Genomic DNA, 27,010 nt, shown 5'->3' on the forward strand with positions numbered 1-27,010 from the left:
GCTGTTGTAGATCATACTTGTAGCAGTGAAAGAGCAATAAACTATGCCAGGTTGTGTCGCTCAACAACCACACTATGCAAAAGAAAACTGTTTGAAAGTGTGTCTTCTGGACGACCACAAAGCCACAGAGGGAAGAGGCTGAAGGTACAAACACAACGTTCACATTATAAAATGCTTATAAATAATATCATGTGAACCTGAGTAAATTAGGTATTTAATACAGTAACTTTGCAATATAGTAATATTTCTACAGTATAGTCAAACACCGGCTGCCTTTTCTTCTCACATAATTTACCAAGATCACATACGTGGTGAGCGACGTGCATTAACGTTGATGTGACAAAAGAAAGCACAATAAATGATCATTATTAGTGATATATTTACGAATGTGAGTGTTAAATTAATATTACTCATGTTACTTCTACTGTCATTCACGCCATGTATGGTCTACAACAGTGAGTCATAATAAGTTATAATAAACCACGTTACCTGAAGGCAACGTTGTTGAGGCCGGTCCTTTGTTATGCTGTCACTCATGAGACCACGCCCCTGCAGTTGAAACCACGCCCACCCACCTGCTTACAGGGCCATCACAACTGAAACACACCTGAGAGACTCTGTTTGCTCTCACCTGCTGCTTTCAATCCTTTACGTCCACAAAGCTTCTTTTTCATTTCTCCTTCTGGTTTAAAGAGATTTAGTCCATTTTCTATAGTGTTTGAATGTGTTAGTGTTTTCTTTTGTGTTCACTTTTTCTCTCATTAATCACCAGGTCGTAGTCGACATTTTTACTCGATTAACTAGAACTAGCTTCCACATGTGACCATGTGACTACAGTGTGGAGCCATCCATAAACAAATGCATACAAATCCACAAACAAATGCAGTGCGATCCACAAACAAATACACACAAATGCAGAAATATATTTGTGATTATTATTTTTTTCATTTATATAAATTGTAATTTACTCATGTCTGCATTGTAATGTATTTGTGACTCTTTCCGTGTGCATTTGCAATTATTGAGACTGATCTGACCCATACGAACAAACCAAGAGACTAAAGAGCATTGTGAATGTCATTTCTTAGATATAACTCTGCAGCTAAAGTGACAACAACATAGAAACTGTCCCATGAGTGTATTCAGTATCCAGGTGAATGAGCGGATTGTCATGATGAAGATACCTAATGTGTGAGCTCTCCCAGCAGGTGCTGGTGTTTGTGTGAAGGTGTGGACTCTGCTATGAGTCAAGGTGAGGACAGAGAGGAGGGAGTCCCTCCCTCCAACACCAGTCTGTGTGGAGACCATGACAGCCAGACCACAGCTCAGAGGTGAGAGGACCATCTCTAACGGTCCATGACTCTTCTCATGTCACAAAGTCTTTGACTCACTGACTCTGGTTCTACATGTGTGACCAGGATCCATCAGAGACCAGACTGTCCTGAACCTGAACCAGACAGTCCTGGACCAGAACCTGATCCAGGACCTGAACCCAGCTGTGTGTCCATAATGAGTAATTGGTCTAAAGATGATGTGATTGACTTCAAAGATGGACGCAACTCTGATGATCAAAGGTGAAGATTTCAAACTGATGATGAAAACAAAGAGATGATGATGATGATGATGATGATGATGACGATGTAATCTTAGTGTTTCTATCAGTTCACAGAGAGAAAAGGCTCCTAAACCCAGCTGTGTGTCCATGAAGAGTAATCGGTCTCAAGATGCTGTGATTGACTTCAAAGATGGACGCCGTTCTTATGACCCAGAGTAAGTTCTTGAAACAGATGAAACAGATGACTAACTGTTCTTATTCTTAGTTATGTAACACATAATTGGTTGTGCATCATTTACAGTGTGGTTTTTATGATGATCAATCATGATATAACTGAATATATTTTACTAACTAGTCTGTATGTGTTGGTTTGTGTGTAAATCATGATTTGTAAAAAGTCTCTGGTGCAAACGCAATGTGAGCTTATTCAAGTCGAACAGGAGAGGTCAGATTTAGAGAGAGCTGGAGATAGATGACTGGGACTCCATGCAAAAGTCTTCAGAACAGCTCCAGAGTTTTAGGGACTACCTGTCGTAGTGTGGGGAGTAGTTCAAGAACACCATTTATTAGATTTAGAGGTCTGGGGATGAGCTACAGAGGTTCTGGGTCTACGTTTAGAGATCTGGGAACAAGTTATAAAGTTATGCAGACTAGTGGTAGATGTTTGGTAGTACCTGCAGATGTGGAAGCAGAATGTAGTTTGATTAAGAATCAGTAGTTTAAAAGAGTCGCCTATTAAAAGGTTGTCCTCCAACATTACATTCATCATAACAACTCTTATGTTTGGTAATTGTCAGTGTTTCTATCAGTTCACAGCAGAAGAGAGAAAAGTCTCCTGGACCCAGCTGTGTGTCCATGAAGAGTGATCGGTCTAAAGATGGTCTGATTTGGTTTAAAGATGGACGCCGTTCTTACGACCCAGAGTAAGTTCTTAAAACAGATGAAACAGATGACTAACTGTCACACAGATGCTCGTCCTTCATTTCCAATCTTTCGCATCTGGTTTATAAAATATTTAATGACAACTCAACATCTTTAACTTATTGTTGTATTTGTGTTTTAATATCATGAACAATAAACAGTCTGTGGTGCAGACACAATGTGAACTGATGGTTCATGACTCCTCCACAGAGAGGACCAGGAGAGCTCAGAGGTTCCCAGAGGTCCGTCTGCCCAGCAGCATCAAACACACCTGGACTCCATATTTATGGTCTGTACATGTACAACTACTTTTACATGTCTTCTGTTCACCATCATCTCCATGCTGCACTCTTTAGACCAGTGGGTTGTCAGTCGGTCCAACATGGATCTGATGTTTGGTTCCATGGTTTAAGTTTGTCATTCATATAATATTCTGTTCCAGCTGCTGGAGGAGAACATCCTCAGTTTTGTGAAGGACGAGCTAAAGAAGATCCAGAAGGTTCTGAGTTCAGATCACCCAGAATGCTTTGAGAGTCAGAGAGAGGATGAGGAGGTGTTGGATGGTGAGGATAAAGAGCAGAGGAGGAGCAGCAGAGAAGCCTTTCAGAAGATCTCACTGCACTTCCTGAGGAGCATGAAGCAGGAGGAGCTGGCTGACTGTCTGCAGAGCAGTAAGAGGACTTCTCTACAGATTTAACAGGCTGGATAAATGAGACGTTTACTAATGTCTCAAAAGATGGACCAGAATATATTCATTGACTCATTCTCTTTGTTGTTTGTTCATTCAGGACTTCTTGCTGCAGTTTGTCAGCGTGAACTCAAATCTAACCTGAAGAAGAAGTTCCAGTGTGTGTTTGAGGGGATCGCTAAAGCAGGAAACCCAACCCTTCTGAACCAGATCTACACAGAGCTCTACATCACAGAGGGAGGGACTGCAGAGGTCAACAATGAACATGAGGTCAGACAGATTGAAACAGCATCCAGGAAACCACACAGGCCAGAAACCATCATCAGACAAGAAGACCTCTTTAAAGCCTCACCTGGAGGAGAGGAACCAATCAGAACAGTGATGACAAAGGGAGTGGCTGGCATCGGGAAAACAGTCTTAACACAGAAGTTCACTCTGGACTGGGCTGAAGACAAAGCCAACCAGGACATCCAGTTCACATTTCCATTCACTTTCAGAGAGCTGAATGTGCTGAAAGAGAAGAAGTTCAGCTTGGTGGAACTTGTTCATCACTTCTTCACTGAAACCAAAGAAGCAGGAATCTGCAGGTTTGAAGAGTTCCCGGTTGTATTCATAATTGACGGTCTGGATGAGTGTCGACTTCCGCTGGACTTCCACAACACTGAGGTCCTGACTGACGTCACAGAGTCCACCTCAGTGGATGTGCTGCTGACCAACCTCATCAGGGGGAAACTGCTTCCCTCAGCTCACCTCTGGATAACCACACGACCTGCAGCAGCCAATCAGATCCCTCCTGACTGTGTTGACCTGGTGACAGAGGTCAGAGGGTTCACTGACCCACAGAAAAAGGACTACTTCAGGAAGAAGTTCAGAGATGAGGAGCAGGCCAGCAGGATCATCTCCCACATCGAGACCTCACAAAGCCTCCACATCATGTGCCACATCCCAGTCTTCTGCTGGATCACTGCTACAGTTCTGGAGGACGGGTTGAAGACCAGAGAGCGAGGACAACTGCCCAAGACCCTGACTGAGATGTACATCCACTTCCTGGTGGTTCAGTCCAAAGTGAAGAAGGTCAAGTATGATGGAGGAGCTGAGACAGATCCACACTGGAGTCCAGAGAGCAGGAAGATGACTGCGTCTCTGGGAAAACTGGCTTTTGATCAACTGCAGAAAGGGAACCTGATCTTCTATGAATCCGACCTGACAGAGTGTGGCATCGATATCAGAGCAGCCTCAGTGTACTCAGGAGTGTTCACACAGATCTTTAGAGAGGAGAGAGGACTGTACCAGGACAAAGTCTTCTGCTTCGTCCATCTGAGTGTTCAGGAGTTTCTGGCTGCTCTTCATGTCCATCTGACCTTCATCAACTCTGGTGTCAACCTGTTGAAAGAAGAGCAAACAACCTCCCGGTTGTCTAAAGTCGTTGGAGACAAACCTAAACCAATACATTTCTACCAGAGTGCCGTGGACAAGGCCTTACAGAGTCCCAATGGACACCTGGACTTGTTCCTCCGCTTCCTCCTGGGTCTTTCACTGGACACCAATCAGACTCTCCTACAAGGTTTGCTGAGACAGACAGGAAGTAGCTCACAAACCAATCTGGAAACAGTCCAGTACATCAAGAAGAAGATCAGTAAGGATGTGTCTCCAGAGAAAAGCATCAATCTGTTCCACTGTCTGAATGAACTGGGTGGTGGTTCTCTAGTGGAGGAGATCCAACAGTCCCTGAGTTCAGGACGTCGTTCCACAGATGAACTGTATCCTGCTCAGTGGTCAGCTCTGGTCTTCATCTTACTGACATCAGGAAAAGATCTGGAGGTTTTTGACCTGAAGAAATACTGTGCTTCAGAGGAAGCTCTTCTGAGGCTGCTTCCGGTGGTCAAAGCCTCCAATAAAGCTCTGTAAGTACAGAGAGAGTTCGATTCATAGATAATACCTTAAATACGCTGCTATCTTTTTCACCTATTGTTTTTTCTTTATCATTATCTCTTCAGACTGAGTGGCTGTAACCTCTCAGAGAGAAGCTGTGAAGCTCTGTCCTCAGTCCTCAGCTCCCAGTCCACTAGTCTGAGAGAGCTGGACCTGAGTAACAACAACCTGCAGGATTCAGGAGTGAAGCTTCTTTCTGCTGGACTGGAGAGTCCACACTGGAAACTGGAGACTCTCAGGTCAGATCGAGTTAGTTTGTCTAAAATTATAGAATGTGTCTATACTATGAGTTCAGTGTAAACCATGGGTCTCAAACCCGCGGGCCGATTGTGGTGCAAAAGCCGATATTTTGTGGCCCCCAACTTGACATCAAAGTTTAGTGTTAATGTGGCCCGTGCGTTTTTCTCACACGCACCTTTATGCAAGTGCCACGTGCCTCATATGCAAAGCCGCATATAATATCAAGCCTCATTACTCGACTAAACACGGAGAACAGTATGAGAAGTACCTTGAAGACAAGAGGAAAAAAGAGCCATGCAGCTTCAAAAGTACTCTGCAAAGTCTTTATCATAATGCCAAGAAGGAAGGCGATGCTGCAGTCGTGGCAAGGTATGAGGGAATTAATCGCCAGAGCAGGGAAGGCCAGTTTCTGAATGATTGCATGTTGCATGATCTAGTATTCTGTGTCCAGAAAAGAAGAGCTTGTTCAGCAATATCTCTCTCTGTCGGCAAACACTGTAGCAGAGCGGGTTAACGAGTTGTCGAGTGACCTCTACGATCAGTTACGTGAAAAAGACAGAGGTTTCACTGCATACTCCGTGTAACAGCCACAAGTGTGTTTTTGATAATTTGAAATTTCAGAATTTCATATTAGGGCTGGGCAAAGTTAAAAAAATTTAACTAATCGCATGATTTTTCTGCGATTATTTGCATTATCTGCCTTCTGGCCGAATCACGGGGTGGATACCCTCACGAATCTAGAGGAGAGTTGTCTGACCCAACCCCTGAAAGAAAGCTTCCTGAATCAAAGATCGGGGTCTAACTATAAGCGCTGTCAAAGAGGAAAGTCTTAAGTCTACTCTTAAATGATGACTGAAAGTGGAAGCTTATTCCACAGAAGAGGAGCTTGATAACTGAAGGCTCTAGCCCCCAACCTATTTAAGACTCTGGAAACCACAAGTAGCCCTGCATATAATGAATTATAGCTCTCTAGTGGGGTAGTATGGCACTATAAGCTCCTTAAGATATAATGGTGCATTACCAGTTAAGGCTGTAATATGAGTAATATGATCTCTTTTTCTAGTCCTCGTTAGTACACGAGCTGCAGCATTTTGTATCAACTGGAGAGATCCAAGGGCCGTACCAGAGCAGCCTGATAATAAGGAGTTACAGTAATCTAGTCTTAAAGCAACGAATGCATGGATTCACGTTTCTGCATCTTTGTGGAACAGGATCTGCCTGATTTTTGAAATATTACGTAGGTGAAAAAAGGCAATTCTTGAAATTTGTTTTATATGTGGACTAAAGGACAAGTCCTGATCAAATAAAACTCCAAGATTTCGTACGGTGGTGGTGGATGCCAAAGCAATACAATCCAGGGAAAATATATCAATGGATATTTGATTTCTGAGGTGTTCTGGGCTGAGTAAAAAAACTTTGGTCTTATCAGAGTTCAGCAGCAGAAAGTTACAGGTCATCCAGAGCTTTATGTCTTTAAGACACACCTCAAGTTCAGCAACCTGGTGGATTTTATCTGACTTAATCGATAGATACAATTGAGTATCATCGGCATAGCAGTGAAAATGTATTGAATGTTTTCTGATAATATTCCCTAAGGGAAGCATATATATGGTGAATAAAATTGGTCCAAGTACAAAATCTTGAGGAATCCCATAACGAACGGCAGTGGTCATTGAGGCTTCGTTATTTACATAAACAAACTGAGATCGATCTGATAAATACGACTTAAACCAGCTTAATGCTCTACCTCTAATACCAATCAACTGGTCTACTCTCTGTAATAAAATATCATGGTCAATGATGTCGAATACAGTAGAGAACAATGAACTGGACTCTTTAGAATTGTTTAGATTACAATAGCAAGAATTTTCACTCTCAGATTTTACTTTAGTCCAGACTCATCATCAAAACAAGTTATTTCATTTTAACATGAATGTTATTTTTCTTCTTGGTGATTATTTTCTCTTCAGATTGAGTGACTGTAACCTCTCAGAGAGAAACTGTGAAGGTCTGTCCTCAGTCCTCAGCTCCCAGTCCTCTAGTCTGAGAGAGCTGGACCTGAGTAACAACAACCTGCACGATTCAGGAGTGAAGCTGCTGTCTGCTGGACTGGAGAGTCCACACTGGAAACTGGAGACACTCAGGTCAGGATTCATGAACATGTTCAACTAATGGACACTTAAATCCTGATGTATATTTATGGTTAAACTCATATACTCCTTCAGATTGTCTTGATGTGACGTGTGTTGTTTTGTGTGTTTGCAGGCTGTCAGGCTGTCTGATCACAGAGGAAGGCTGTGCTTCTCTGGCCTCAGCTCTGAGCTCCAACCCCTCCCATCTGAGAGAGCTGGACCTGAGCTACAATCATCCAGGAGACTCAGGAGTGAAGCTGCTGTCTGCTGGACTGGAGGATCCACACTGGAGACTAGAGACTCTCAGGTATGAAGAGGCCTAACGAGAGAGAATAGTGGACTTCCATTTATCAGGTGACACAAACACAAAGAGTCCTGATGAATCATCATGTTGATGTGGAACTGCTGGATTGTGAAGCAGCTGGTTGATATCATGTCAGACATAACTACTTCATAATCTGATAATGTGTCGGATGTTGTGTTTACAGCTTGTTTTCACTGAACCACAAGTAGACAAAGAATCAACTGATGCAGGTTTAAACATCTCATTTATTGACTGACTGGTAGAGGAAACTGAGTCTGAATTGGAGGATGATTGTCAATATAATACTAATAATAACTCATAAACAAGTAAACATCATGAGCTGTCGTTACGGGCCAATCAGAAGACGCTCTATGAAATAATGCAATATGAGCTAATGAATAATAAGTGGTCCAGAGAGAGTGAACATGAACATGTAAACATGAATAACAAAGCTCTGTGATGAGAGTGATGTCATGTCCATGTTTCCATGCTGCTCTGACCCGCCTCCTCCTTTCAGGGTGGAGCCTGCTGGAGTCCGATGGTTGAGACCCGGTCTGAGGAAGTGTAAGTGGGCTTTGAGTTTGATTCATGAAAACATTCAACCATCTTCAGACTGTGACATCACTCATTCACGTGTCTAATTACTGCAGCTGTATTGTGTCTTGTTCTCTCCATCAGATTCCTGTGAACTCTCACTGGACACAAACACAGTGAGCAGAAACCTCAAACTGTCTGACAACAACAGGAAGGTGACATATCTGGAGGACGAGGTTCAGTCATATCCTGATCATCCAGACAGATTTGACTACTGGCCTCAGCTGCTCTGTACAACTGGCCTCACTGGTCGCTGTTACTGGGAGGTTGAGTGGAGTGGAAGAGTTTATATATCAGTGAGTTACAGAGGAATCAGAAGAAGAGGAGACAGAAGAGACGGTTTGTTTGGAAGGAATGATCAGTCCTGGAGTCTGAGCTGCTCTGGTGATCGTTACTCAGTCTTTTCAAATAAGACAGAGACACCATCCATCACCTCCTCCAGCTCCTCCTCCTCTGGCAGAGTAGCAGTGTATGTGGACTGTCCTGCTGGCTGTCTGTCCTTCTACACAGTCTCCTCAGACACACTGATCCACCTCCACACCTTCAACACCACATTCACTGAACCTCTGCATCCTGGGTTTGGTTTCCGGTTCGAGTCAGGTTCCTCAGTGTCTCTGTGTTCTCTGTAGGAGGGAGAGTCTCTTCCTGGTAGAGATACGTTCTCTCTGCTGTCCAGTACAGGATACAGGATCACACACAGATTATGTTGGTGAGCAGCAACCTGATCTCTCAGTGGTTGTAAACTGTTGGAGCGTGTGAGGGGTACCTGAGCTGACTCTGGAGGGTTGAGAGCTCGCTGGACTTGTGGTGTTGCAGATGGATGTTTGAGAGCTGAGCGAGAAAACATGTTTTACTTTGTGTATGAAACTGGGCTTTTTTGTCCTGAAACATTTGTTTGTGTATAGAAAAACCAACGAAAGTCTTTCTGGATCAGATTCAGCATCCGTGGAAAAATATGAATGAAACGCTGCAGAATTCAGAGAGTTGGTGGATTTTCAACCAACACAGATCAGGTACCAAGTGAGAAACTACTGAGGACCTGAACGAGTCCAAATGATTTGGGAGAAATCTGCAGGCTTAGGGACTGATGTCAAAGCTCACTTGTGTTAAAGATGTGAACTTGTGGAGCAGCTGTAGTGAGGAACTCAGTCAGGAAGTGAGACCCTAAAGCTCAGCATGACGCGTTCTGTGGTTTGATCACCTTATTATTAGCTCTTATAACCTTTAGCCATAGAGCCTCATTAGCAGTATTTCAAAGTGTATTTGTTTAGGAGACATCCTGCCCGATGATCCACCAGAAAGACCGGACAGGAACCTTAGAAATAACTCTTAACTTTATGAATTCAGGAATTGTAAAATTTCATAAACGGCTTCATCCAATGATTTACTAATGTTTAGTTGGACCAGAAAGTTAAAGATGCTCCAAGTAAAAAGGTCTTGGCTTTCAGGCTTCTGGTTTACAGTCTCTTTGACGAGACTTGTAGATGATTTTAACTTTGAACGTTTTTGACATTCGATCTTTTCTTTAATTTACTTTTTAGCCGTTGTTGTAACATTTAACCTTGTTCTTGTAAAAACAAATAAAACTGGTTTGTATTTTGTACCTTCCAACCAAAGTCGTCTGGTTGTCTCCTTATGGTAAGAGAGCTCTTCCCCTGCGATAGGCTGACAGGAGTGAGTGATTGGTTCACTCCTGAAGGTTCCCACCCACCTGAGGTTCCTCCTCCAGTGGTGGCCCTTTAAACAGGTCCATGCTGCAGTACTTCCAGTCCTTCACCTGTCCGGCTGTTTCATCAACCTGAATTAATCTTCATTTGAACTGCTGCAGAGGTGCAGAGACTTTACATGCATGGGGTTTCTGGAGGATGACTGTAGCTCAGAATATAGATTTCCTGTTGCATTGTAACCTGTAGAACTGAATAACAAATTCCTTCGAGGTCAAATATGTTGTTAGCGAACACAGGAGGGCGGAGTGAGGACTTCAGGGACCGGTAAACAGGAATGTTATGGAGCTTCAAAACCTACGCCAAAGAGAGACTCCGCCCCTGTGTGACTCTTACCCAATCGCATGCCATGAATTTGAACCAATAGCCAAGTGAATGAGTTGTGTTAAAACTGAAAATGGAACTTGGCTCGGTCTCTTTCCTTCGATAACGTCGAGAGACAGCTCACTGCGTGAAGTCTGTGGCTGAGATTTAAAGGGCCTTGAGTCAAGTATTGTATCTGTCGAATTCATCATTTCTCTTTATGAATCTTTTAATTCTAACTGATTGATTCTGGTACTTCTTTCCTCACAACCACTTTGGATTTTTCAACACATTCTTTACAGGTTTTTTCACAAGACACCAAAAAAATGTTTTTTTTTTAAAAAAAAAACGTCAAAAGAACTGTTGGCTACTTCAATACTCATGGGACTAAATCGTAGCGTAAGTTAAACATTACTGTGATGTTCGAGACCTTTGCATGAGGACATTTTCTCAAACTGCACCGTGTTGAATACCCCTGTGGTGTAAAATAGGTTAAATTTAATTTCTGTGATCTCAAAACCTTTGCTTATGTTAATTTACAATAGTTCATGAAGAGAAACATGATGAAAATTCAAATATGTTTTATTACTTTTTACTTTTAACACACTGTTTTAAGCCTGTGCAAAACATATAATAATAACAAATACTTGTCAGATTTTTCCTGAAAAAAGGAGCAAAGGTAAATAATACTTTTAAAACATACATTTTGTATATTTAAAGCATACATAACTATATATAAACATAACTATTCATATTTAATACATAATTGTACATAATACTATCCTTCGTGTTAGTTTTATTTCATGTTTCATTTCATTATCTTACATATTTAATAACTTTTTGTTAATTTGATTGAATAATTTCTGTTTAAAAATATTTAAACACGTAGTCACTCGTCCACCGGGCCTTCATCATCATCATCATCATCATCACGTCTTCACGTCATCATCACCACCGCGTCATCACCTCCCACTCCCGCCCCTCCTCATCTCCTCTCCTCTCTCGACAGGCTGCATGATGGAGCTCGCAAATAAGGTACAAACATCTTCATCTTCATCACATTTCGTGACTCTTCTTCATATCTGCTGCTCTGGGGTGTGTTTGTGTCGCGGGCCGGGGCCGCCCGCCGGGGGTTCGCGTTACAATGAAATGTGTGTGTGTGTGCGTGTGCGTGTCGGGCCGCATCACGACGGAAGACCTATAATATTAATACATGTATGATAATACGCATCAGAGAGATCAATACACGAGGAGCATCTGCTCTTCATCCATGCATTAGTATTAGTATTATCGGTATTATTGGTGTCTATGTCGTCATCGAATTGATGGAGATCATCAATATAAAAAGGTTATTGATCAGGTTGTTGTCGGGGGATTCAGCCCTGAACGCTGCCTGCAGGAGAGCTGCAGGAAAAACAAACGCTCCAGCAGCTCCGTGTGCGCGTGAGACACATTCCTCCTGTGTGTGTGTGTGTGTGTGTGTGTGTGTGTGTGTGTGTGCGTACGTACGTGCGTGCGTGTGTGTGTGCGTGCGTGTGTGCGTGTGCGCGCGTGTGAGTGAGTGTGTGCGTGTGTGCGTAAAATGGCAGCCGGAGGAGGAGGATTTCCTCTCAGGTCGGGACGCTGCAGCTGCAGATGATGATGATGATGATGATGATGATGCTGTTGTTGTTGCGGGTTTAACGGGATCTGATTTTAAGGATCCTCATGGTCCCGCTCCCGTTATTTAACCGGGTAATAACCGGTAGTAACCGGTAGTAACTGGTAATATCCTGCTTTCATCCTCAGCTGTAAAATGGAGACCAATGAATCTGTAGAATCCTGCTGAAATACTCTAAAATATTACTTGTATAAATATACTACCATAAAATATTACTGCTATACGTTACTGCAATATTTTTATACTGCAAAATTATTATGCGATATTACTGCTATATTCTATACAATAGTACTAAAGCACCACTAATCAATATTGCTGAAATATTCATGCAACATATTACAACAACATGTATCGAAAACATTACTACAATAGTTATATAGTTGTAGTTGTATATTTATTAATGGTGATATTTTCATTATTGTTGTTGTACATGATATTTATCGTTTTATTTTTGCATAGGAGTGGTCCGGTGCAGGAGGTCAGAAAGATGATTTGAAAAAGTAGTTTATTTGCCTTGAAATGTTTCAATCCTAGTTTAACCACTGTAATGTTACTTTAATCAAAATATATTATTATTAAAATTATCTTGTGTTTTTGCAATGAGTGCTTGAGAACTGGGATTTTATGAATGAATGACTATAAACATCTGTTCTCTCGTTCTGTCTGCAGCTCGTGGCTCAAGGTCAGTTCCGGATGCTGAAGGTTCCTCTGGGCTTCATCAAGGCCTTACAATGGGTGAGTCCACCACAGCAACACAACAACACAGCAACACAACAACACAGCAACACAGCAACACAACAACACACCACCACAGCAACACAACAACACAGCAACACAACAACAACACAACACAACAACACAACAACACACCACCACAGCAACACAGCAACACAGCACCACACCAACACACCACCACACCACCACACCAACACACCATCACACCAACGCACCACCACACCACCACAACACCACCACACCAACACACCACCACACCAACACACCACCACACCACCACACCAACGCACCATCAAACCAACACACCAACGCACCAACACACCACAACACCACCACACCAACACACCAACACACCACAACACCAACACACCACAACACCACCATACCAGAACACCACCACACCACTACACTAACACACCACAACACCACAACACCACAACACCATTAAACCACAACACCACCACACCATCACACCACCACACCAACACCAACACACCATCACAGCAACACACCATCAAACCACAAGACCAACACCAACACACCATCAACACAGCAGCAACAGACCAACACAGCAAACACCAACACAGCAACACGGCAACAAACCATCAAACCACACTATCACAGCAAAACAGCATCACATCATCACACCAACACACCAACACAGCAACACACCATCACACCAACACAGCAACACACCATCACACCAACACATCATCAAACCACGACACCACCACCTCATCACATCATCACATCATCACATCATCACATCATCACAGCATCACAGCAACACACCATCCTGCCCCTTAAAAACTCAGATATTACTGATTTAATTCAACTGAAACTCTTTAAATACAAGCAGTAAAGACGTGTGCCCACTCTCTCCCTCCTTATTCTGACAAAAGCACAAAGTCACACACACACACACACACACACACACACACACATACACACACACACACACACACACACACACACAGTATGACTGTGACCATCTGCGCCAGAACCGAAGAGGACACAAACCGATGATGATGATGAAGATAAAGATGAAGGCTGCAAAATATTTCAAATGTAGATGTTAAGACTTCCTGTTTCTAAAGCATCTAAAACCTTCAGACGTGTAAATATTTTTGATGAGGCCCCAGACCCTCAGAGCCCCAGACCTTCATGGACCCCAGACCCTCAGAGCCCCAGACCTTCATGGACCCCAGACCCTCAGAGCCCCAGACCTTCATGGACCCCAGACCCTCAGAGCCCCATGGGCCTCAAACTCTCATGTGACCCAGAACCTCAGAGCCCAAGACCCTCATGGGCCCCAGCCCTTCATATCCCCAGACCCTCAGAGCTCTAGACCCTCATGGGTCACAGACCTTCATGGGCCCCAGACTCCATGGCCCCAGACCCTCAGAGCCTTAGCCCCTCATGGGCCACAGACTCCATTGGCCCCAGACCATCAGACCCTCAGACCTTAACTGATCTTCAGACCCCCCGCCCCTGTTATATAATAACATGTAATAACAATATGTTGTCTCCTGCAGTTCTTCGCCATCTTTGCCTTCTCCACCTGTGGCAGTTATTCTGGGATGTTCCGGATGGCGGTGGAGTGTAAGAACCGGTCAGAAAGCGACCTGAGTATCGAGGTGGAGTTTGAGTATCCGTTCAGGTCAGTGCGGCACTAATCGCTCTAATCAATCACTATAATCACTAATTAATCACGCGCACGCTTGAAAATTAAGATTCACAAATATTTATTCTATTGTGGCAATGTGGTTTTTGTTCATATTTATTTTTAGATTGATTCTTTCATATTGAGACAGTAAATACAATAAAATAATTAGCAGCAGCCAGAAGCTAAAGAGAAAGTTAATGCTCAAGTTCAGTGATTTCTCTTTTCTAGTTTCCTTATATTTGTATTTGTTTGATAAACTGTGAGTATTGATGTACTTAGAGTATGCACTTATGTCGTTATTGATATACTTATGTACTTACAGCAGTATTGATGTACTTATGTACCTGTCAGAACTCATGTACTTATGTAACTATGTCAGAACTTATGTACTTACATACCTATGTCAGTAGACACCTGGACGTTTCCTCCGAGAAGCAATAAATAATAATAAATGGCGCCATTTGAAGCTACGTGGCTAATGTTGAGGCTCCTCCCCCTCTCAGACTTCACCAGGTGTACTTCGACGCCCCCACCTGTAAGGGCCAGGACACGGAGCGCCTCTTCCTGGTGGGCGACTACTCTTCCTCAGCAGAGTTCTTCGTCACCATCGGCGTCTTCGCCTTCCTCTATTCCACAGCAGCTCTCGGCATCTACGTCTTCTTCTATGACAAGTACAAAGAGAACAACAAGGGCCCGCTGATTGTACGTCCGCCGCCGACCTCTGATCTCCGACCCCCGACCTCTGGGAGGTGTGTCTCTGACTGTGTGTGTGTATGTGTGTGTGCATGTGCGTAGGACCTGGGGGTCACCGCCGTGTTCTCCTTCATGTGGTTGGTGAGTTCGGCTGCTTGGGCCAAAGGTCTGTCTGACGTGAAGACCGCCACCGACCCGGATCAAGTCATCACTCTGATCTCGGCCTGCGATGTCGAGGGGACCACCTGCCGTGAAGTCCACGACCCGGTCATGTCCGGACTCAACACCTCTGTGGTAAGACCATGAGGACTCTGCAAGTCTGATGGGGTGTAATGGGGTCCGGTGGGGTTTCGTGGGGTCTAGTGGGTCCTGTTTGGATCTGGGAAGGTTTCATGGTGTCCAATGGGGTGTAATGTGGTCTGATGGGGCCTGTTAAGGTTTCATGGGGTCTGGTGTGTTCTGGTGGGGTCTGGTGCGATCTCAAGGGGTTTGGGGAGGTCTGATGGGAAGGAGTGGGGTCTCATGGGGTCTGATGTGGGGGATTTGGGGTGTCATGGGGTTTGGTGAGGTTTCATGGGGTCTGGTGGGGTCTGGTAGGGTCTGGGGAGGTCCGATGGGAAGGAGTGGGGTCTCATGGGGTCTGATGTGGGGGATTTGGGGTGTCATGGGGTTTGGTGAGGTTTCATGGGGTCTGGTGTGTTCTGGTGGGGTCTGGGGAGGTCCGATGGGAAGGAATGGGGTCTCTTTGGTGTGGTTTCATGAGGTTTCCTGAGGTCTGATGGGTTCTGGGGAGGTCTGGTGGAGTCTCATGAGGGTCGGGTGGGTTCTGGCGAGGTCTGATAGGGATGTAATGGGGTCTCATGGGTTCTGGTGAGGTTTCATGGGGTCTGTAGAGGTCTGATGGGGTCTCATGGGTTCTGGTGAGGTTTCATGGGGTCTGTAGAGGTCTGATGGGGTGTCATGGGTTTTGGTGAGGTTTTATGGGGTCTGTAGAGGTCTGATGGGGTGCAATGGGTTCTGGTGAGGTTTCATGGGGTCTGTAGAGGTCTGATGGGGTGTCATGGGTTCTGGTAGGGTATAATGAGGTCTGGGGTTTCTGATTAGGACTCATGAGGTCTGGAGTTTCGACATTTTCAAACTAAACGTTTTAAGACAAATCTCAGCTTGAGGATCAAATGTCAATCAATCAAACCACACCAGAGTGATCAGATGTATTGTTATATTAATGCTCCTGTCCTCCTGCAGGCGTTCGGCTTCATTAACCTGATCCTGTGGGTCGGGAACCTGTGGTTCGTCTTTAAGGAGACGGGCATCATCGCCCCCTTCATGCGAGCTCCGCCTCCTCAGGAGAAACCCGCCGCGCCGGACGCTTACGGCCAGCAGGGGGCGTACGAACAAGACCCGTACGCCGGCAACCAGGGAGGCTACCAGCCCGAGTACAGCCAGCAGGGATACAACCAGGTGAGGGAGGAGGGATGTGAAGTCTAGACAGAGAGAAACACATCGATATATATCAGTTTAGAGAAAACATCTGAACTCATATTAGAATATTATATTACATATATTATATTCTAAACTAAATTGGCTGATAAATACTGATGATGTAGATTTTTTTTTAGACTTTAAAACTAATTTATCTTCTTTTATTGAATCCTCGGACGTGTAAATATTGTTTTTATCGGTTAAATAAATTGTGGCTGTCGCATGACCGCGTCATGTGACCACATCCTCTTTTTCTATGGCTGCAGTCAAATAGTCCTTTTTGTTTAGGAACCTTCCTAACTGAGAAAAACTATGAATGTTACGTTGCTGTTGCTGAACACGACAGTAAAGTGATGAAACAGCTGTATTTGATATTCTCTCTGGTGTTGAACTGCAGCCTCAGAGCTCATTTTTTATTTTACTTTAGTTACAGAAGCTTTAATGAAAGAGTTGAACTGGGCGAGCTCTTCAGCCTGACTCATGTTTATGATTATCCACTTTTAAATCAACTATTTGTTACATTACAATGAAGCACTATCAAGTTGTGTGGTGTTTCATAAACTGTTGTCTGCATATTTTTATGATCCGATTGTAATCTGCATATAAACCATAACAACATAAATGGACCTGAGACACACACATGACACACATCGTTAGTGGGATAGCGTTTTTAATTCATCAGGTTTGAAACTGAACAGAAACAGTTTAGTAGCTTTGTACTCTGTGTGAAATCCCTTGGTTTTACTTTCATAATCCTTCGTTAATTTCTACTCCACCCTCGTTCATAAAGTAATATATGAACCGGGTTGTTTAATCGTCTGCATGACGCAACACTGTAAGAACACAGATGAAGTATTTCAGGAGCTTTATTGTGGTCCGAGATGGACTACAACGTTGTAGTTTCACCAGACAGACCGACATCACTAACATCGCCCGCCGTCACGTCATAACTACGTCGTTTAGTGAAAGTGGAGTCGGATTCTCTAAACACCGCGGTGGTCTTTTCCTAACTCCTCATGAACTCTCCTTCCCATCTTTCCTTGACCCCGTGACGTTTCCACAGAGGTCAAGGAAAAGTGCTTAGGGTTAGACGTCAGGAGGTGATTATTTGACTATTCGTCGAATAGTCAAATAATCACCTCCTAACGTCTCGAATCGTATTCGACCGCAGCCAATATGCTCATGTCATGTATTTGCCGCCGCTGTTTCCTGCAGGAGGCGGAGTTCGGGCAGGCGGCGCCAACCTCCTTTTCCAATCAAATGTGAACAGACAGGAAGCAGGTGAGTCATACAGGAAGTGGAAGCTCGGGCCACTCCCTGATTGGTCCATTCAATTAATGTATTTAAGGCACTTTGAACGCAAAATGATCATGATCCATGATAAAAGGGTTCGAGGGGTTCACAGTTTTTGTTGATGAAACTATCAGCGATATTTATATTATTGTTATATTTTTTGTTTTCTTTACAGGAAACACCGGAGTGAACCGCCAGTGGGTCGCCTGCAACCTACCCACAATGCAACACTCCTGTCTGCAGAGTGAATGGGAAGGGAGGGAAGGGGAGGGGGGGGGGGTTAAATGTCCTCGATAATGAATTCATGCGTGATTCATATTAAAGAACATAACCTGTGGACAGAATGTGTTTGTGTTGTAAAGATATCACTTTGAACAGATTATATAGACTCAACTGTTTCTTCATGTTTCCTCTCGAACACGAGGATCTGCCCCGCCCCTCGTTGTATGCACCCCTCCTCCCTCCCAACCCGAGATCAACTCCGGCCAATCATGAAGCTTTTCCAGACTGGGTTCACGAATCAGATCCAGACTACCACCAGGTGAATCAAACTGGATCAAACTGGATCCCGCGTCCGCCGACATTCCCTCCCAGCTGTTCGCCGTTTGTCTTGCTGCATGTAAATATCGACACAGGAAGTGATGTCACAGCGGAGACGCGGTGAACCCGGTCTGGACTGCGGCTTCATGGTGACTGGATCCAAAATGGCTCTCGGTCATTACAGTTCAAAATCATTTTGTGCGTCTGTAATCTGCTGCAGCGCCCGAGGAGGAGAGCCGGCCGCTCCGTCGTCTGAATATTGATAATCAATAATACACCTGATCAAGCTGATTAAATTGTAAGAAACACAGCATTCAACTATATAAACGGAACAAAAGCCTTCAAACGTAAAACAACGAGGACTCAATTAGAAACTACAACTTCTATAAAAACTAATAAAACGACTAGTTTCTGATCTGTTTGGTGAATTTAAACAAATAAAGTTTCAGATGAATTATTTTGTTAAAGTCTCCAGACGGACGTTTGTGTTTTGTTGCCGGTCTTCTCCTCGGCTCTCAGCCAATCAACGGCACCGTGAGCTGGTTTTATTGTAAAAGTCTTTCTGGAAAGTTTATCGGTCTGAAAACAAACTTGATGCTTCTTCTTCTTCTTCGCTGGTTTTGTTTGTTTGTTGGGAAAGTGACGCAGTTCTTCCTCCGCATGATGACGTGTTTCCTGCTTGTGTTGTTCAGTAACTGATGATCAGTGTGATTCTACTTGTTCTCCTGTACAGGTGTGTGTGTGTGTGTGTGTGTGTGTGTGTGTGTGTGTGTGTGTGTGTGTGTCAATACTTCTTTTATTTCCTCATTTCCTTCTTCTTCAACGTTTTATCTCCCTTTTTCTGTTCTTACTCATCTTCCAAGTCTTTCGTCCTTAATCCCAACTTCCTCCTCCCCCTCCTCTATCTGTGATGTAACTTCCTGTGTAATGATATTCTAATCAGCATCAGTACCCATGGCGACAGTGTTGACAGTGACAATGATGTGTGTAAGATGTTGCTATGGAGACCTCCCCGTCCCCCGCTGTGTTTATTCAATGGAAAGTTTCAATAAACTACAAAGTATGAGTCTGTTAACGAGTGAACTGATGAATCAATTCATTAATATGTTAAAGAGTGAATTATAAATTAATACATTAATGTTACACACAACGAGACGAAACAGCAACATTGGACATAGAAACAAAACGTAAAGAGGAGGTTCTGCAACATTGACCTATGTTAAGAGGAGGTTCCACAGCGTTAACCAGTGTAAAGAGGAGGTTCCACAGCATTAACCGTTGTAAAGAGGAGGTTCCACAGTGTTAACCGGTGTAAAGAGGAGGTTCCACAGTGATATCCGGTGTAAAGAGGAGGTTCCACAGTGATATCCGGTGTAAAGAGGAGGTTCCACAGTGTTAACCAGTGTAAAGAGGAGGTTCCACAGAGTTAACCGGTGTAAAGAGGAGGTTCCACAGTGTTAACCGGTGTAAAGAGGAGGTTCCACAGTGATATCCGGTGTAAAGAGGAGGTTCCACAGTGTTAACCAGTGTAAAGAGGAGGTTCCACAGAGTTAACCGGTGTAAAGAGGAGGTTCCACAGCGTTAACCGGCGTAAAGAGGAGGTTCCACAGCGTTAACCGTTGTAAAGAGGAGGTTCCATAGTGTTAACCAGTGTAAAGAGGAGGTTCCACAGTGTTATCCGGTGTAAAGAGGAGGTTCCACAGTGTTAACCGTTGTAAAGAGGAGGTTCCACAGTGTTAACCGGTGTAAAGAGGAGGTTCCACAGTGATATCCGGTGTAAAGAGGAGGTTCCACAGTGTTAACCGGTGTAAAGAGGAGGTTCCACAGTGTTAACCGGTGTAAAGAGGAGGTTCCACAGTGTTATCCGGTGTAAAGAGGAGGTTCCACAGTGTTAACCGGTGTAAAGAGGAGGTTCCACAGTGATATCCGGTGTAAAGAGGAGGTTCCATAGCGTTAACCGGCGTAAAGAGGAGGTTCCACGGTGTTAACCGGTGTAAAGAGGAGGTTCCACAGCGTTAACCGTTGTAAAGAGGAGGTTCCACAGTGATATCCGGTGTAAAGAGGAGGTTCCACAGCGTTAACCGGTGTAAAGAGGAGGTTCCACAGTGTTAACCGTTGTAAAGAGGAGGTTCCACAGTGTTAACCGTTGTAAAGAGGAGGTTCCACAGTGTTAACCGTTGTAAAGAGGAGGTTCCACAGTGTTAACCGTTGTAAAGAGGAGGTTCCACAGTGTTATCCGGTGTAAAGAGGAGGTTCCACAGCGTTAACCGGTGTAAAGAGGAGGTTCCACAGTGATATCCGGCGTAAAGAGGAGGTTCCACAGTGTTAACCGGTGTAAAGAGGAGATTCCACAGAGTTAACCGGTGTAAAGAGGAGGTTCCACAGTGATATCCGGCGTAAAGAGGAGGTTCCACAGTGTTAACCGGTGTAAAGAGGAGGTTCCACAGTGTTAACCGGTGTAAAGAGGAGGTTCCACAGCGTTAACCGGTGTAAAGAGGAGGTTCCACAGTGTGATTGTCTCTGTAGTTTCTGTCCTTTATGTCATAAGTTCTTTCAGTAATTTCAGCAATAAAAGCCTCTGATGCTACTTTTCTGTCTCTTCCTCCTTCTCTTTGCTCCGACTTGCTTCCTCCCTCCTTCCTCTCTCCTTCCTTGTGTCCTCTTGTCCTCCCTGCTACTCCCTCCTCTTCCTGCCCCCTCCTCCTTCTTTCCTCTTCTCCCTCCCCCCTCAGTGTGTTATCAGATGAGTCAGTGTGCGTTGGTGTTCAGTCAGTAATGGCGTCTCTCAGCTTCCTGCTGCTCAGCGCCGCTCTGATCCACGCCGCCCAGGTAAGGACGAGAGACAGCAACGCCACACAGAGAGAGAGAGGCTCCATCCTCATGATGCTGCTGATAGTGAAGCAGAAAGGTGGAGCCGTTTGTTTTCTGCCATTAGATCAGTGTGTGTGTGTGTGTGTGTGTGTGTGTGTGTGTGCATATGCGTTTAAGAGTGTGTTTGTGTGTGTGTGTGTGTGTCTTCAAGAGGGTGTGTTTGTTTGTGTGTGTGCTTGCGTGCGTGCGTGTGTGTTTAAGAGGGTGTGTGTGTGTGTTTGCGTGTGTGTGTGCGTTTAAGAGTGTGTGTGTTTGTGTTTGCATGTTTGCATTTAAGAGAGTGTGTGTGTGTGTGTGTGTATACGTACTTGTGTATGTATCCGTTTAAAAGTGTGTGTGTGTGCGTTCTTGCGTGTGTGTGTCTGCGTTTAAGAGTGTGCATGTTTGTGTTTGTGGTTGTGTGTGCATCTGTGGTTGTGTATGCGTTTAAGAGGGTGTTTGTGTGTCCGCCTAGACCGGAGGAACATTTCAATTTGGTCGCCATGGCGACAGGAGACGGTAACCCACGGCAACAGGGCCGTACGTTACAGCAGGTCTCATGACACAGGACGATGAGTGTGTGTGTGTGTGACTCGTTCATCTACCCTCGTGAGGACCACATCCTCACGAGGGAAGATGAACGAGTCACACACGTGGTCCTCACAAGGATAGATGAACAAGTCACACACACACACACACACTAACATTGTGAGGACCTGTCGGGTTAATTCCTCCCACATCGGTGTGAAAGTTTAAACTATCGATCTCAGAAGCTTTGACGTGAACGCCCAGAGTCACGCCCAGCGTCACGCCCAGCGTCACGCCCTGCGTCACGCCCTGCGTCACGCCTGCTGTCACCAAACGTTCAAGCAGAACGTTTTTTCTCTCAGGAGAATCTTCAGGTCATGACGACGCGCTTCATCACGCTTCAGAGTCTGCAGAGGAGAGCAGGACAGCAGCATCTTGCTGACACGTCGTATCTTAAAACTCATGTTTCTGTTCGAAGTCAGTCGTACAAATGTCTTCTTTTGTTTTGCCTTCGTTGTTGCCGTTTGGAGTCGAACGTTTAGGAAGTTTTTCTTTGTTTTGGAGCTCTGGAGAGAAACAAAGAGCATCATGTTGATCATCACGCTCTGCAGGAAGTCAGACTGAGTGATGCTCCTCGCAGGACTCATCTCCTCCTCCTCCTCCTCCTCCTCATCTTCCTCTTCCTCCTCTTCTTCCTCTTGTGCTGGTGCAGTTTTTCATGATAGTCTTAAATCACAAGTCCCACTGTTTCTGTTTATCTCTGACAAAAACACTGCAGTGACTCTGAGGCCCAAAGACAACAACATATCTACTGGTTTAAAGTCTACTGGTTTATAGTCTACTGGTTTATAGTCTACTGGTTTATAGTCTACTGGTTTAAAGCCCACTAGTTTATAGTCTACTGGTTTAAAGTCTACTAGTTTGTAGTCTACTGGTTTATAGTCTACTGGTTTAAAGTCTACTGGTTTATAGTCTACTGGTTTATAGTCTACTGGTTTAAAGCCTACTGGTTTATAGTTTAATGGTTTAAAACCTACTGGTTTAAAGTCTACTGGTTTAAAGTTTAATGGTTTAAAACCTACTGGTTTAAAGCCTACTGGTTTAAAGTCTACTGGTTTAAAGCCTACTGGTTTATAGTCTACTGTTTTTAAGCCTACTGGTTTAAAGCCTTTTGGTTTAAAGTCTACTGATTTAAAGTCTACTGGTTTAAAGTTTAATGGTTTAAAGCCTACTGGTTTAAAGCCCACTGGTTTAAAGTTTAATGGTTTAAAGTCTACTGGTTTATAGTCTACTGGTTTATAGTCTGCTGGTTTATAGTCTACTGGTTTATAGTCTACTGGTTTATAGTCTGCTGGTTTATAGTCTGCTGGTTTATAGTCTACTGGTTTATAGTCTACTGGTTTATAGTCTGCTGGTTTATAGTCTACTGGTTTATAGTCTGCTGGTTTATAGTCTACTGGTTTATAGTCTACTGGTTTATAGTCTACTGGTTTATATATATATTTTTATATAGGTCGCGGATACAAGCGGCCGAAATGAGCTTCCTCCGCAGGATGGCCGGGCTCAGCCTTAGAGAGAGGGAAAGGAGCTCGGACATCAGGAGGGAGCTTGGAGTCGAGCCGCTGCTCCTTCGTATCGAAAGGAGTCAGCTGAGGTGGTTCAGCATCTAATCCGGATGCCTCCTGGACGCCTCCCTTTAGAGGTTTTCCAGGCACGTCCAGCTAGGAAGAGGCCCCGGGGAAGACCCAGGACACGCTGGAGGGATTATATCTCCCGGCTGGCTTGGGAACGTCTCGGGTCCCCCAGAACAAGCTGGAAAATGTTGCGGGTGAGAGGGAAGCCTGGGTCGGTCTGCTGGGTGTGCTGCCACCGCGACCCGACCCCGGATGGAAAATGGATGGATGGATGGTTTACATAGCATGCTGGCTTAGGGCCTGCTGGTTTAGAACCTGCTGGTTAATCGCAGAACCAACATAAATAGTCTTTGTTATTATTACCACACAATAAATGTCTTGAGATTAAACCTGAGACTAACAGCCAACAATCGAGCGTTTAGTATTTCAACAACAGAAACGTGCTGTTTGTTGTTAAATCTAAGAGCCAATCAGCTCTCAGATGTGCAAACAGCAGGCGTTTCCCCCTAATTTGTGTGAGATGGGGGTGGGCCTCTGGTGCTGACCTCTGACCTTTCTATCAGGCGCTACCTGCAGCTCGCCGTGGGGGGCGTGGCCTGGATGTCTCAGTGGGCGGGGTCAGACGCCAGCGCCGGGACCTCCGGGACCTGCTGCCTTACGAGGAACAGATGACGTCATACCCTAACACTCAGGGAGGAGGCGGGGCCGACCAGCTGTACTACCAATCAGATGGATGGAGGGGGCGGGGCTTGGATCAGGCCCTGCAGCGATTGGTGCAGAGGGACCAGAGGCAAGAGCAAGAAGAGCAGCAGCGAGCAGGTTAGAGAGCTGATATTAATATTAATATTACGACATTTATCGACATGCTCCAGTTCCATTTATGTATGTATGTATATATATATATATATATATATATATATATATATATATATATATATATATATATATATATATATATGCATATATATATATATATATATATAGATATATATATATATATCCAACTGAAACTATAAGTAATGAGTTCAATATATATATATTTATATATATATATATATATATATATATATATATATATATATATATATATATAGGTCCAGAATATTAACTTTTCTTGAAATGGTTGAACTCATTACTTATAGTTTGGTTTCAGTTGGATATTAATATTAATAATGTATAGAATATTAATATATTAATATGTTGAGTTAAGGACCTTTGTCACCTCCGTGTCCACAGCATATCTGGCCGCTGTGCTCCGCCTCCTGAGCGAGGCAGAGAGCGCAGGATTGATCGAGCCCGGTGACGTGGAGGTGGTGGAGGAGGAGGAGCAGGAAGAGGAGGATGACCAGGGGCCACCGGGGGACTTTCAGGGCCCCGCCCCCCCAGACTACGATGAGACAGGGCAGGGCCTGAACATGGGGAGGCCCCCGGCGGCCTGGTGGGGCCTGCTGGAGCCCCAGATGGCTCAGGCTCTGCTGGACAGGTGCACGCCTTGTGTTGGGGGGCGGGACTAGTCAGTCCTGAAAGTTATTGATAGTAACCTGAGTTCTGTGATTGACAGGATGGAGCCTCAGCTGGCTCAGACTCTGCTGGAGAGAGCCAGGCCTCAACAGGCTGGGCGGGGTTCTACAGGACCGACTCGAGGAGGAGACCAGGACTCTCTTAGGTCATCTTTCCAACATATTAAAACATGTATTATAGGGATTTTTTAGTTATAATTAAAAGACAACACAAATAGAATGATCATACACATTTAAGATACTTATCCAAACTGTTTCTCAAAACGTCTTTTTTGGTTTATTACAAACTGTTGAGACATTTCACATCCTCATGATATTCACATTATGGTCACATGACATATTTATCAATATTCCTTAATATTATTGTCATTATTATGGTCACATGACGTCTTCATATATATTCCTTAATATTATTGTTAATATTTTTGTCACATGATGTCTCTATTATTATCATTATTTGTCATTATTATTATTATTTGTATTGTTATTATTATTGTTGTTCTGCTCCTCAGACGTCTGGTTGCTAGGTTACTGTCTGGTCGGCTGTCACTAGCGGCGGCTCAGCCCGTTAGCCCCGCCCACAGGAGGAGCCGCCGCTCCCTTGATGAAGCGGCTCCTCCATCACCTAGCAACGACCCACCTCTGCTCAGAGTGAAGAGGCTGGAGGAGGAGGAGCTCCGTCCCCCTCCTGCCGGGATGGAAGAACTGCATCATGGGAGTCGTAGGCGCCGAAGGAGAGCTGCCCTGAACTACAATCCCCAGATTCTGATCAATCAGATCCTGGAGTACATGAGGGAGTAAGGAGATAGGAGAGGTGAGGAGAGGGGAGAGAGAAGTAGAAAGGAGATGAAAAAGGAGAGAGGAGGAGGAGAGAAGCGAGAGGAAAGAGGAGAGGAGGAGGAAAGGAGACAAAGGAGGAGGAGAGAGGACAGGGGATAGGAGACAAGGGAGGAGGAGTTTTAGTTTCCTGGTGTTTTGCTGTTTTGCTGCTTTATGTATCTGATCGGCTGTTCATTGTGAAAAATAACGACATCATTCAGTTTACTGACTTCTAGAGATCAATATCTCCAAATAAAGAAATAAAACCTCGCACTGATCGCTATGAATTCATGAATATATAAAAGCGGACATTCAGAAGTGAAACAGGATATTTTGTGTAACTCATAAATTACGATCGTGTAAAACATTTAACCTTTATATAAATCAACGTGATGATATTTATATTCAGGCCTTCAGACAACATGCCGTTTAAAACATAACAATCATTTGGCTTTGATTCTTTCATATGAATAAATAAACTAATGACATTCTCCTCAGTTTGGTCTGTAAACACTCCATTACCCACAATCCTCAGCCGGCATTGCAAAATCCCAACTTCCGAATGTCTATATTTGTCCCAACTGTTGCTTCACCTGCAGCTCTCTGATTGGTTGTTTCTGAAAGCGCCGCTCTTGGGTACTTGTTGACTCCGCCCCCTTTTTGATTGTCTATAAAACAGGTCTAATGTTTTGAATATTTACCAATCGGTCGTCTCTTCATCTGCGTTGTGATTGGTTCGTTCCAAACGTGTTTGTGTCGTCTGAATTAAAGTCTCAATCACAAACTTTCTTCTGTCTCTGAAGTCATTGTTTTCAAGTTATCAGCAGGTCAACTAGATACATCAGTTAAACAGGTACCTGTTCAGGTGACTTCACCAGGTAACTCGTTACATCATCCTGTCATCCTTCAGTGACTGAGAGACACTTTGTATCTTAAAAACTTTTTTTTATTTGGATGAAAACATTCAATCTGAAGACATGCGTGATGTAGATTCTGCAAACAACAACAATCTGCGTACAAACATTATAAAATGACAGTTGACGGTAGAAGAAAAAGAGACAGAAGAAGAATTGACAGTAGTAGAAAAAGGAACAGAAGAAGTGACAGTAAAAGAGGTGACAGTAGAGAGGTGACAGTAGAAGAAGGGACAGTAGAAGAAGGGACAGTAGAGAGATGACAGTAGAAGAGGTGACAGTA

The 27,010-nt window shown here is 44.1% G+C and overlaps 3 protein-coding genes across 4 annotated transcripts; all 3 read left to right on the forward strand.

Moving 5' to 3' along the window:
• Nucleotides 1-1,242: 1,242 nt before the first annotated feature.
• LOC137801181 (protein NLRC3-like) lies at nucleotides 1,243-9,121 on the forward strand. 2 transcript variants are annotated; one of them, XM_068598619.1, is made up of 10 exons: nucleotides 1,243-1,331; nucleotides 1,419-1,574; nucleotides 2,365-2,478; nucleotides 2,687-2,765; nucleotides 2,919-3,147; nucleotides 3,265-5,068; nucleotides 5,162-5,335; nucleotides 7,602-7,775; nucleotides 8,290-8,336; nucleotides 8,451-9,121. In XM_068598619.1, the coding sequence occupies exons 1-10, from the start codon at nucleotides 1,243-1,245 to the stop codon at nucleotides 8,993-8,995; spliced, it is 3,411 nt and encodes a 1,136-aa protein (XP_068454720.1). In that variant the 3' UTR covers nucleotides 8,996-9,121. The 2 variants fall into 2 exon arrangements, with proteins under 2 accessions (XP_068454720.1, XP_068454721.1); XM_068598620.1 differs by having other exon boundaries at nucleotides 3,123-3,147.
• Nucleotides 9,122-11,359: 2,238 nt separating this feature from the next.
• Nucleotides 11,360-19,537, forward strand: LOC137801196 (synaptophysin-like). Its single transcript, XM_068598635.1, has 8 exons — nucleotides 11,360-11,428; nucleotides 12,723-12,788; nucleotides 14,324-14,448; nucleotides 14,958-15,156; nucleotides 15,250-15,441; nucleotides 16,393-16,608; nucleotides 17,845-17,910; nucleotides 18,098-19,537. The coding sequence occupies exons 1-7, from the start codon at nucleotides 11,408-11,410 to the stop codon at nucleotides 17,893-17,895; spliced, it is 870 nt and encodes a 289-aa protein (XP_068454736.1). The 5' UTR covers nucleotides 11,360-11,407; the 3' UTR covers nucleotides 17,896-17,910; nucleotides 18,098-19,537.
• Nucleotides 19,538-21,201: 1,664 nt separating this feature from the next.
• On the forward strand, nucleotides 21,202-26,601 carry pcsk1nl (proprotein convertase subtilisin/kexin type 1 inhibitor, like). Its single transcript, XM_068598634.1, has 5 exons — nucleotides 21,202-21,291; nucleotides 24,038-24,293; nucleotides 24,711-24,957; nucleotides 25,036-25,140; nucleotides 25,507-26,601. The coding sequence occupies exons 1-5, from the start codon at nucleotides 21,238-21,240 to the stop codon at nucleotides 25,793-25,795; spliced, it is 951 nt and encodes a 316-aa protein (XP_068454735.1). The 5' UTR covers nucleotides 21,202-21,237; the 3' UTR covers nucleotides 25,796-26,601.
• Nucleotides 26,602-27,010: the final 409 nt, after the last annotated feature.

This window comes from Clinocottus analis, unplaced genomic scaffold (assembly GCF_023055335.1).
Source record: "Clinocottus analis isolate CAN_PGR_092001 unplaced genomic scaffold, fCliAna1.0.p SCAF_4, whole genome shotgun sequence".
In the NCBI taxonomy this organism is placed as follows: Eukaryota; Metazoa; Chordata; class Actinopteri; order Perciformes; family Cottidae; genus Clinocottus; species Clinocottus analis.

What these genes read in the sequence shown, in the direction of transcription:
- LOC137801181 (XM_068598619.1), top strand. Translation starts at nt 1,243, where the DNA reads ATGAGTCAAGGTGAGGACAGAGAGGAGGGAGTCCCTCCCTCCAACACC. An exon ending in CGCCGTTCTTACGACCCAGA is followed by an intron (nt 2,479 to 2,686) that starts GTAAGTTCTTAA and finishes ACTCCTCCACAG; the next exon opens with AGAGGACCAGGAGAGCTCAG. An exon ending in AAAGCCTCCAATAAAGCTCT is followed by an intron (nt 5,069 to 5,161) that starts GTAAGTACAGAG and finishes TTATCTCTTCAG; the next exon opens with ACTGAGTGGCTGTAACCTCT.
- LOC137801196 (XM_068598635.1), top strand. Translation starts at nt 11,408, where the DNA reads ATGATGGAGCTCGCAAATAAG. An exon ending in TGATGGAGCTCGCAAATAAG is followed by an intron (nt 11,429 to 12,722) that starts GTACAAACATCT and finishes TTCTGTCTGCAG; the next exon opens with CTCGTGGCTCAAGGTCAGTT. An exon ending in GCCAGCAGGGATACAACCAG is followed by an intron (nt 16,609 to 17,844) that starts GTGAGGGAGGAG and finishes TGTTTCCTGCAG; the next exon opens with GAGGCGGAGTTCGGGCAGGC.
- pcsk1nl (XM_068598634.1), top strand. Translation starts at nt 21,238, where the DNA reads ATGGCGTCTCTCAGCTTCCTGCTGCTCAGCGCCGCTCTGATCCACGCC. An exon ending in CTCTGATCCACGCCGCCCAG is followed by an intron (nt 21,292 to 24,037) that starts GTAAGGACGAGA and finishes CCTTTCTATCAG; the next exon opens with GCGCTACCTGCAGCTCGCCG. An exon ending in GCTCAGGCTCTGCTGGACAG is followed by an intron (nt 24,958 to 25,035) that starts GTGCACGCCTTG and finishes TGTGATTGACAG; the next exon opens with GATGGAGCCTCAGCTGGCTC.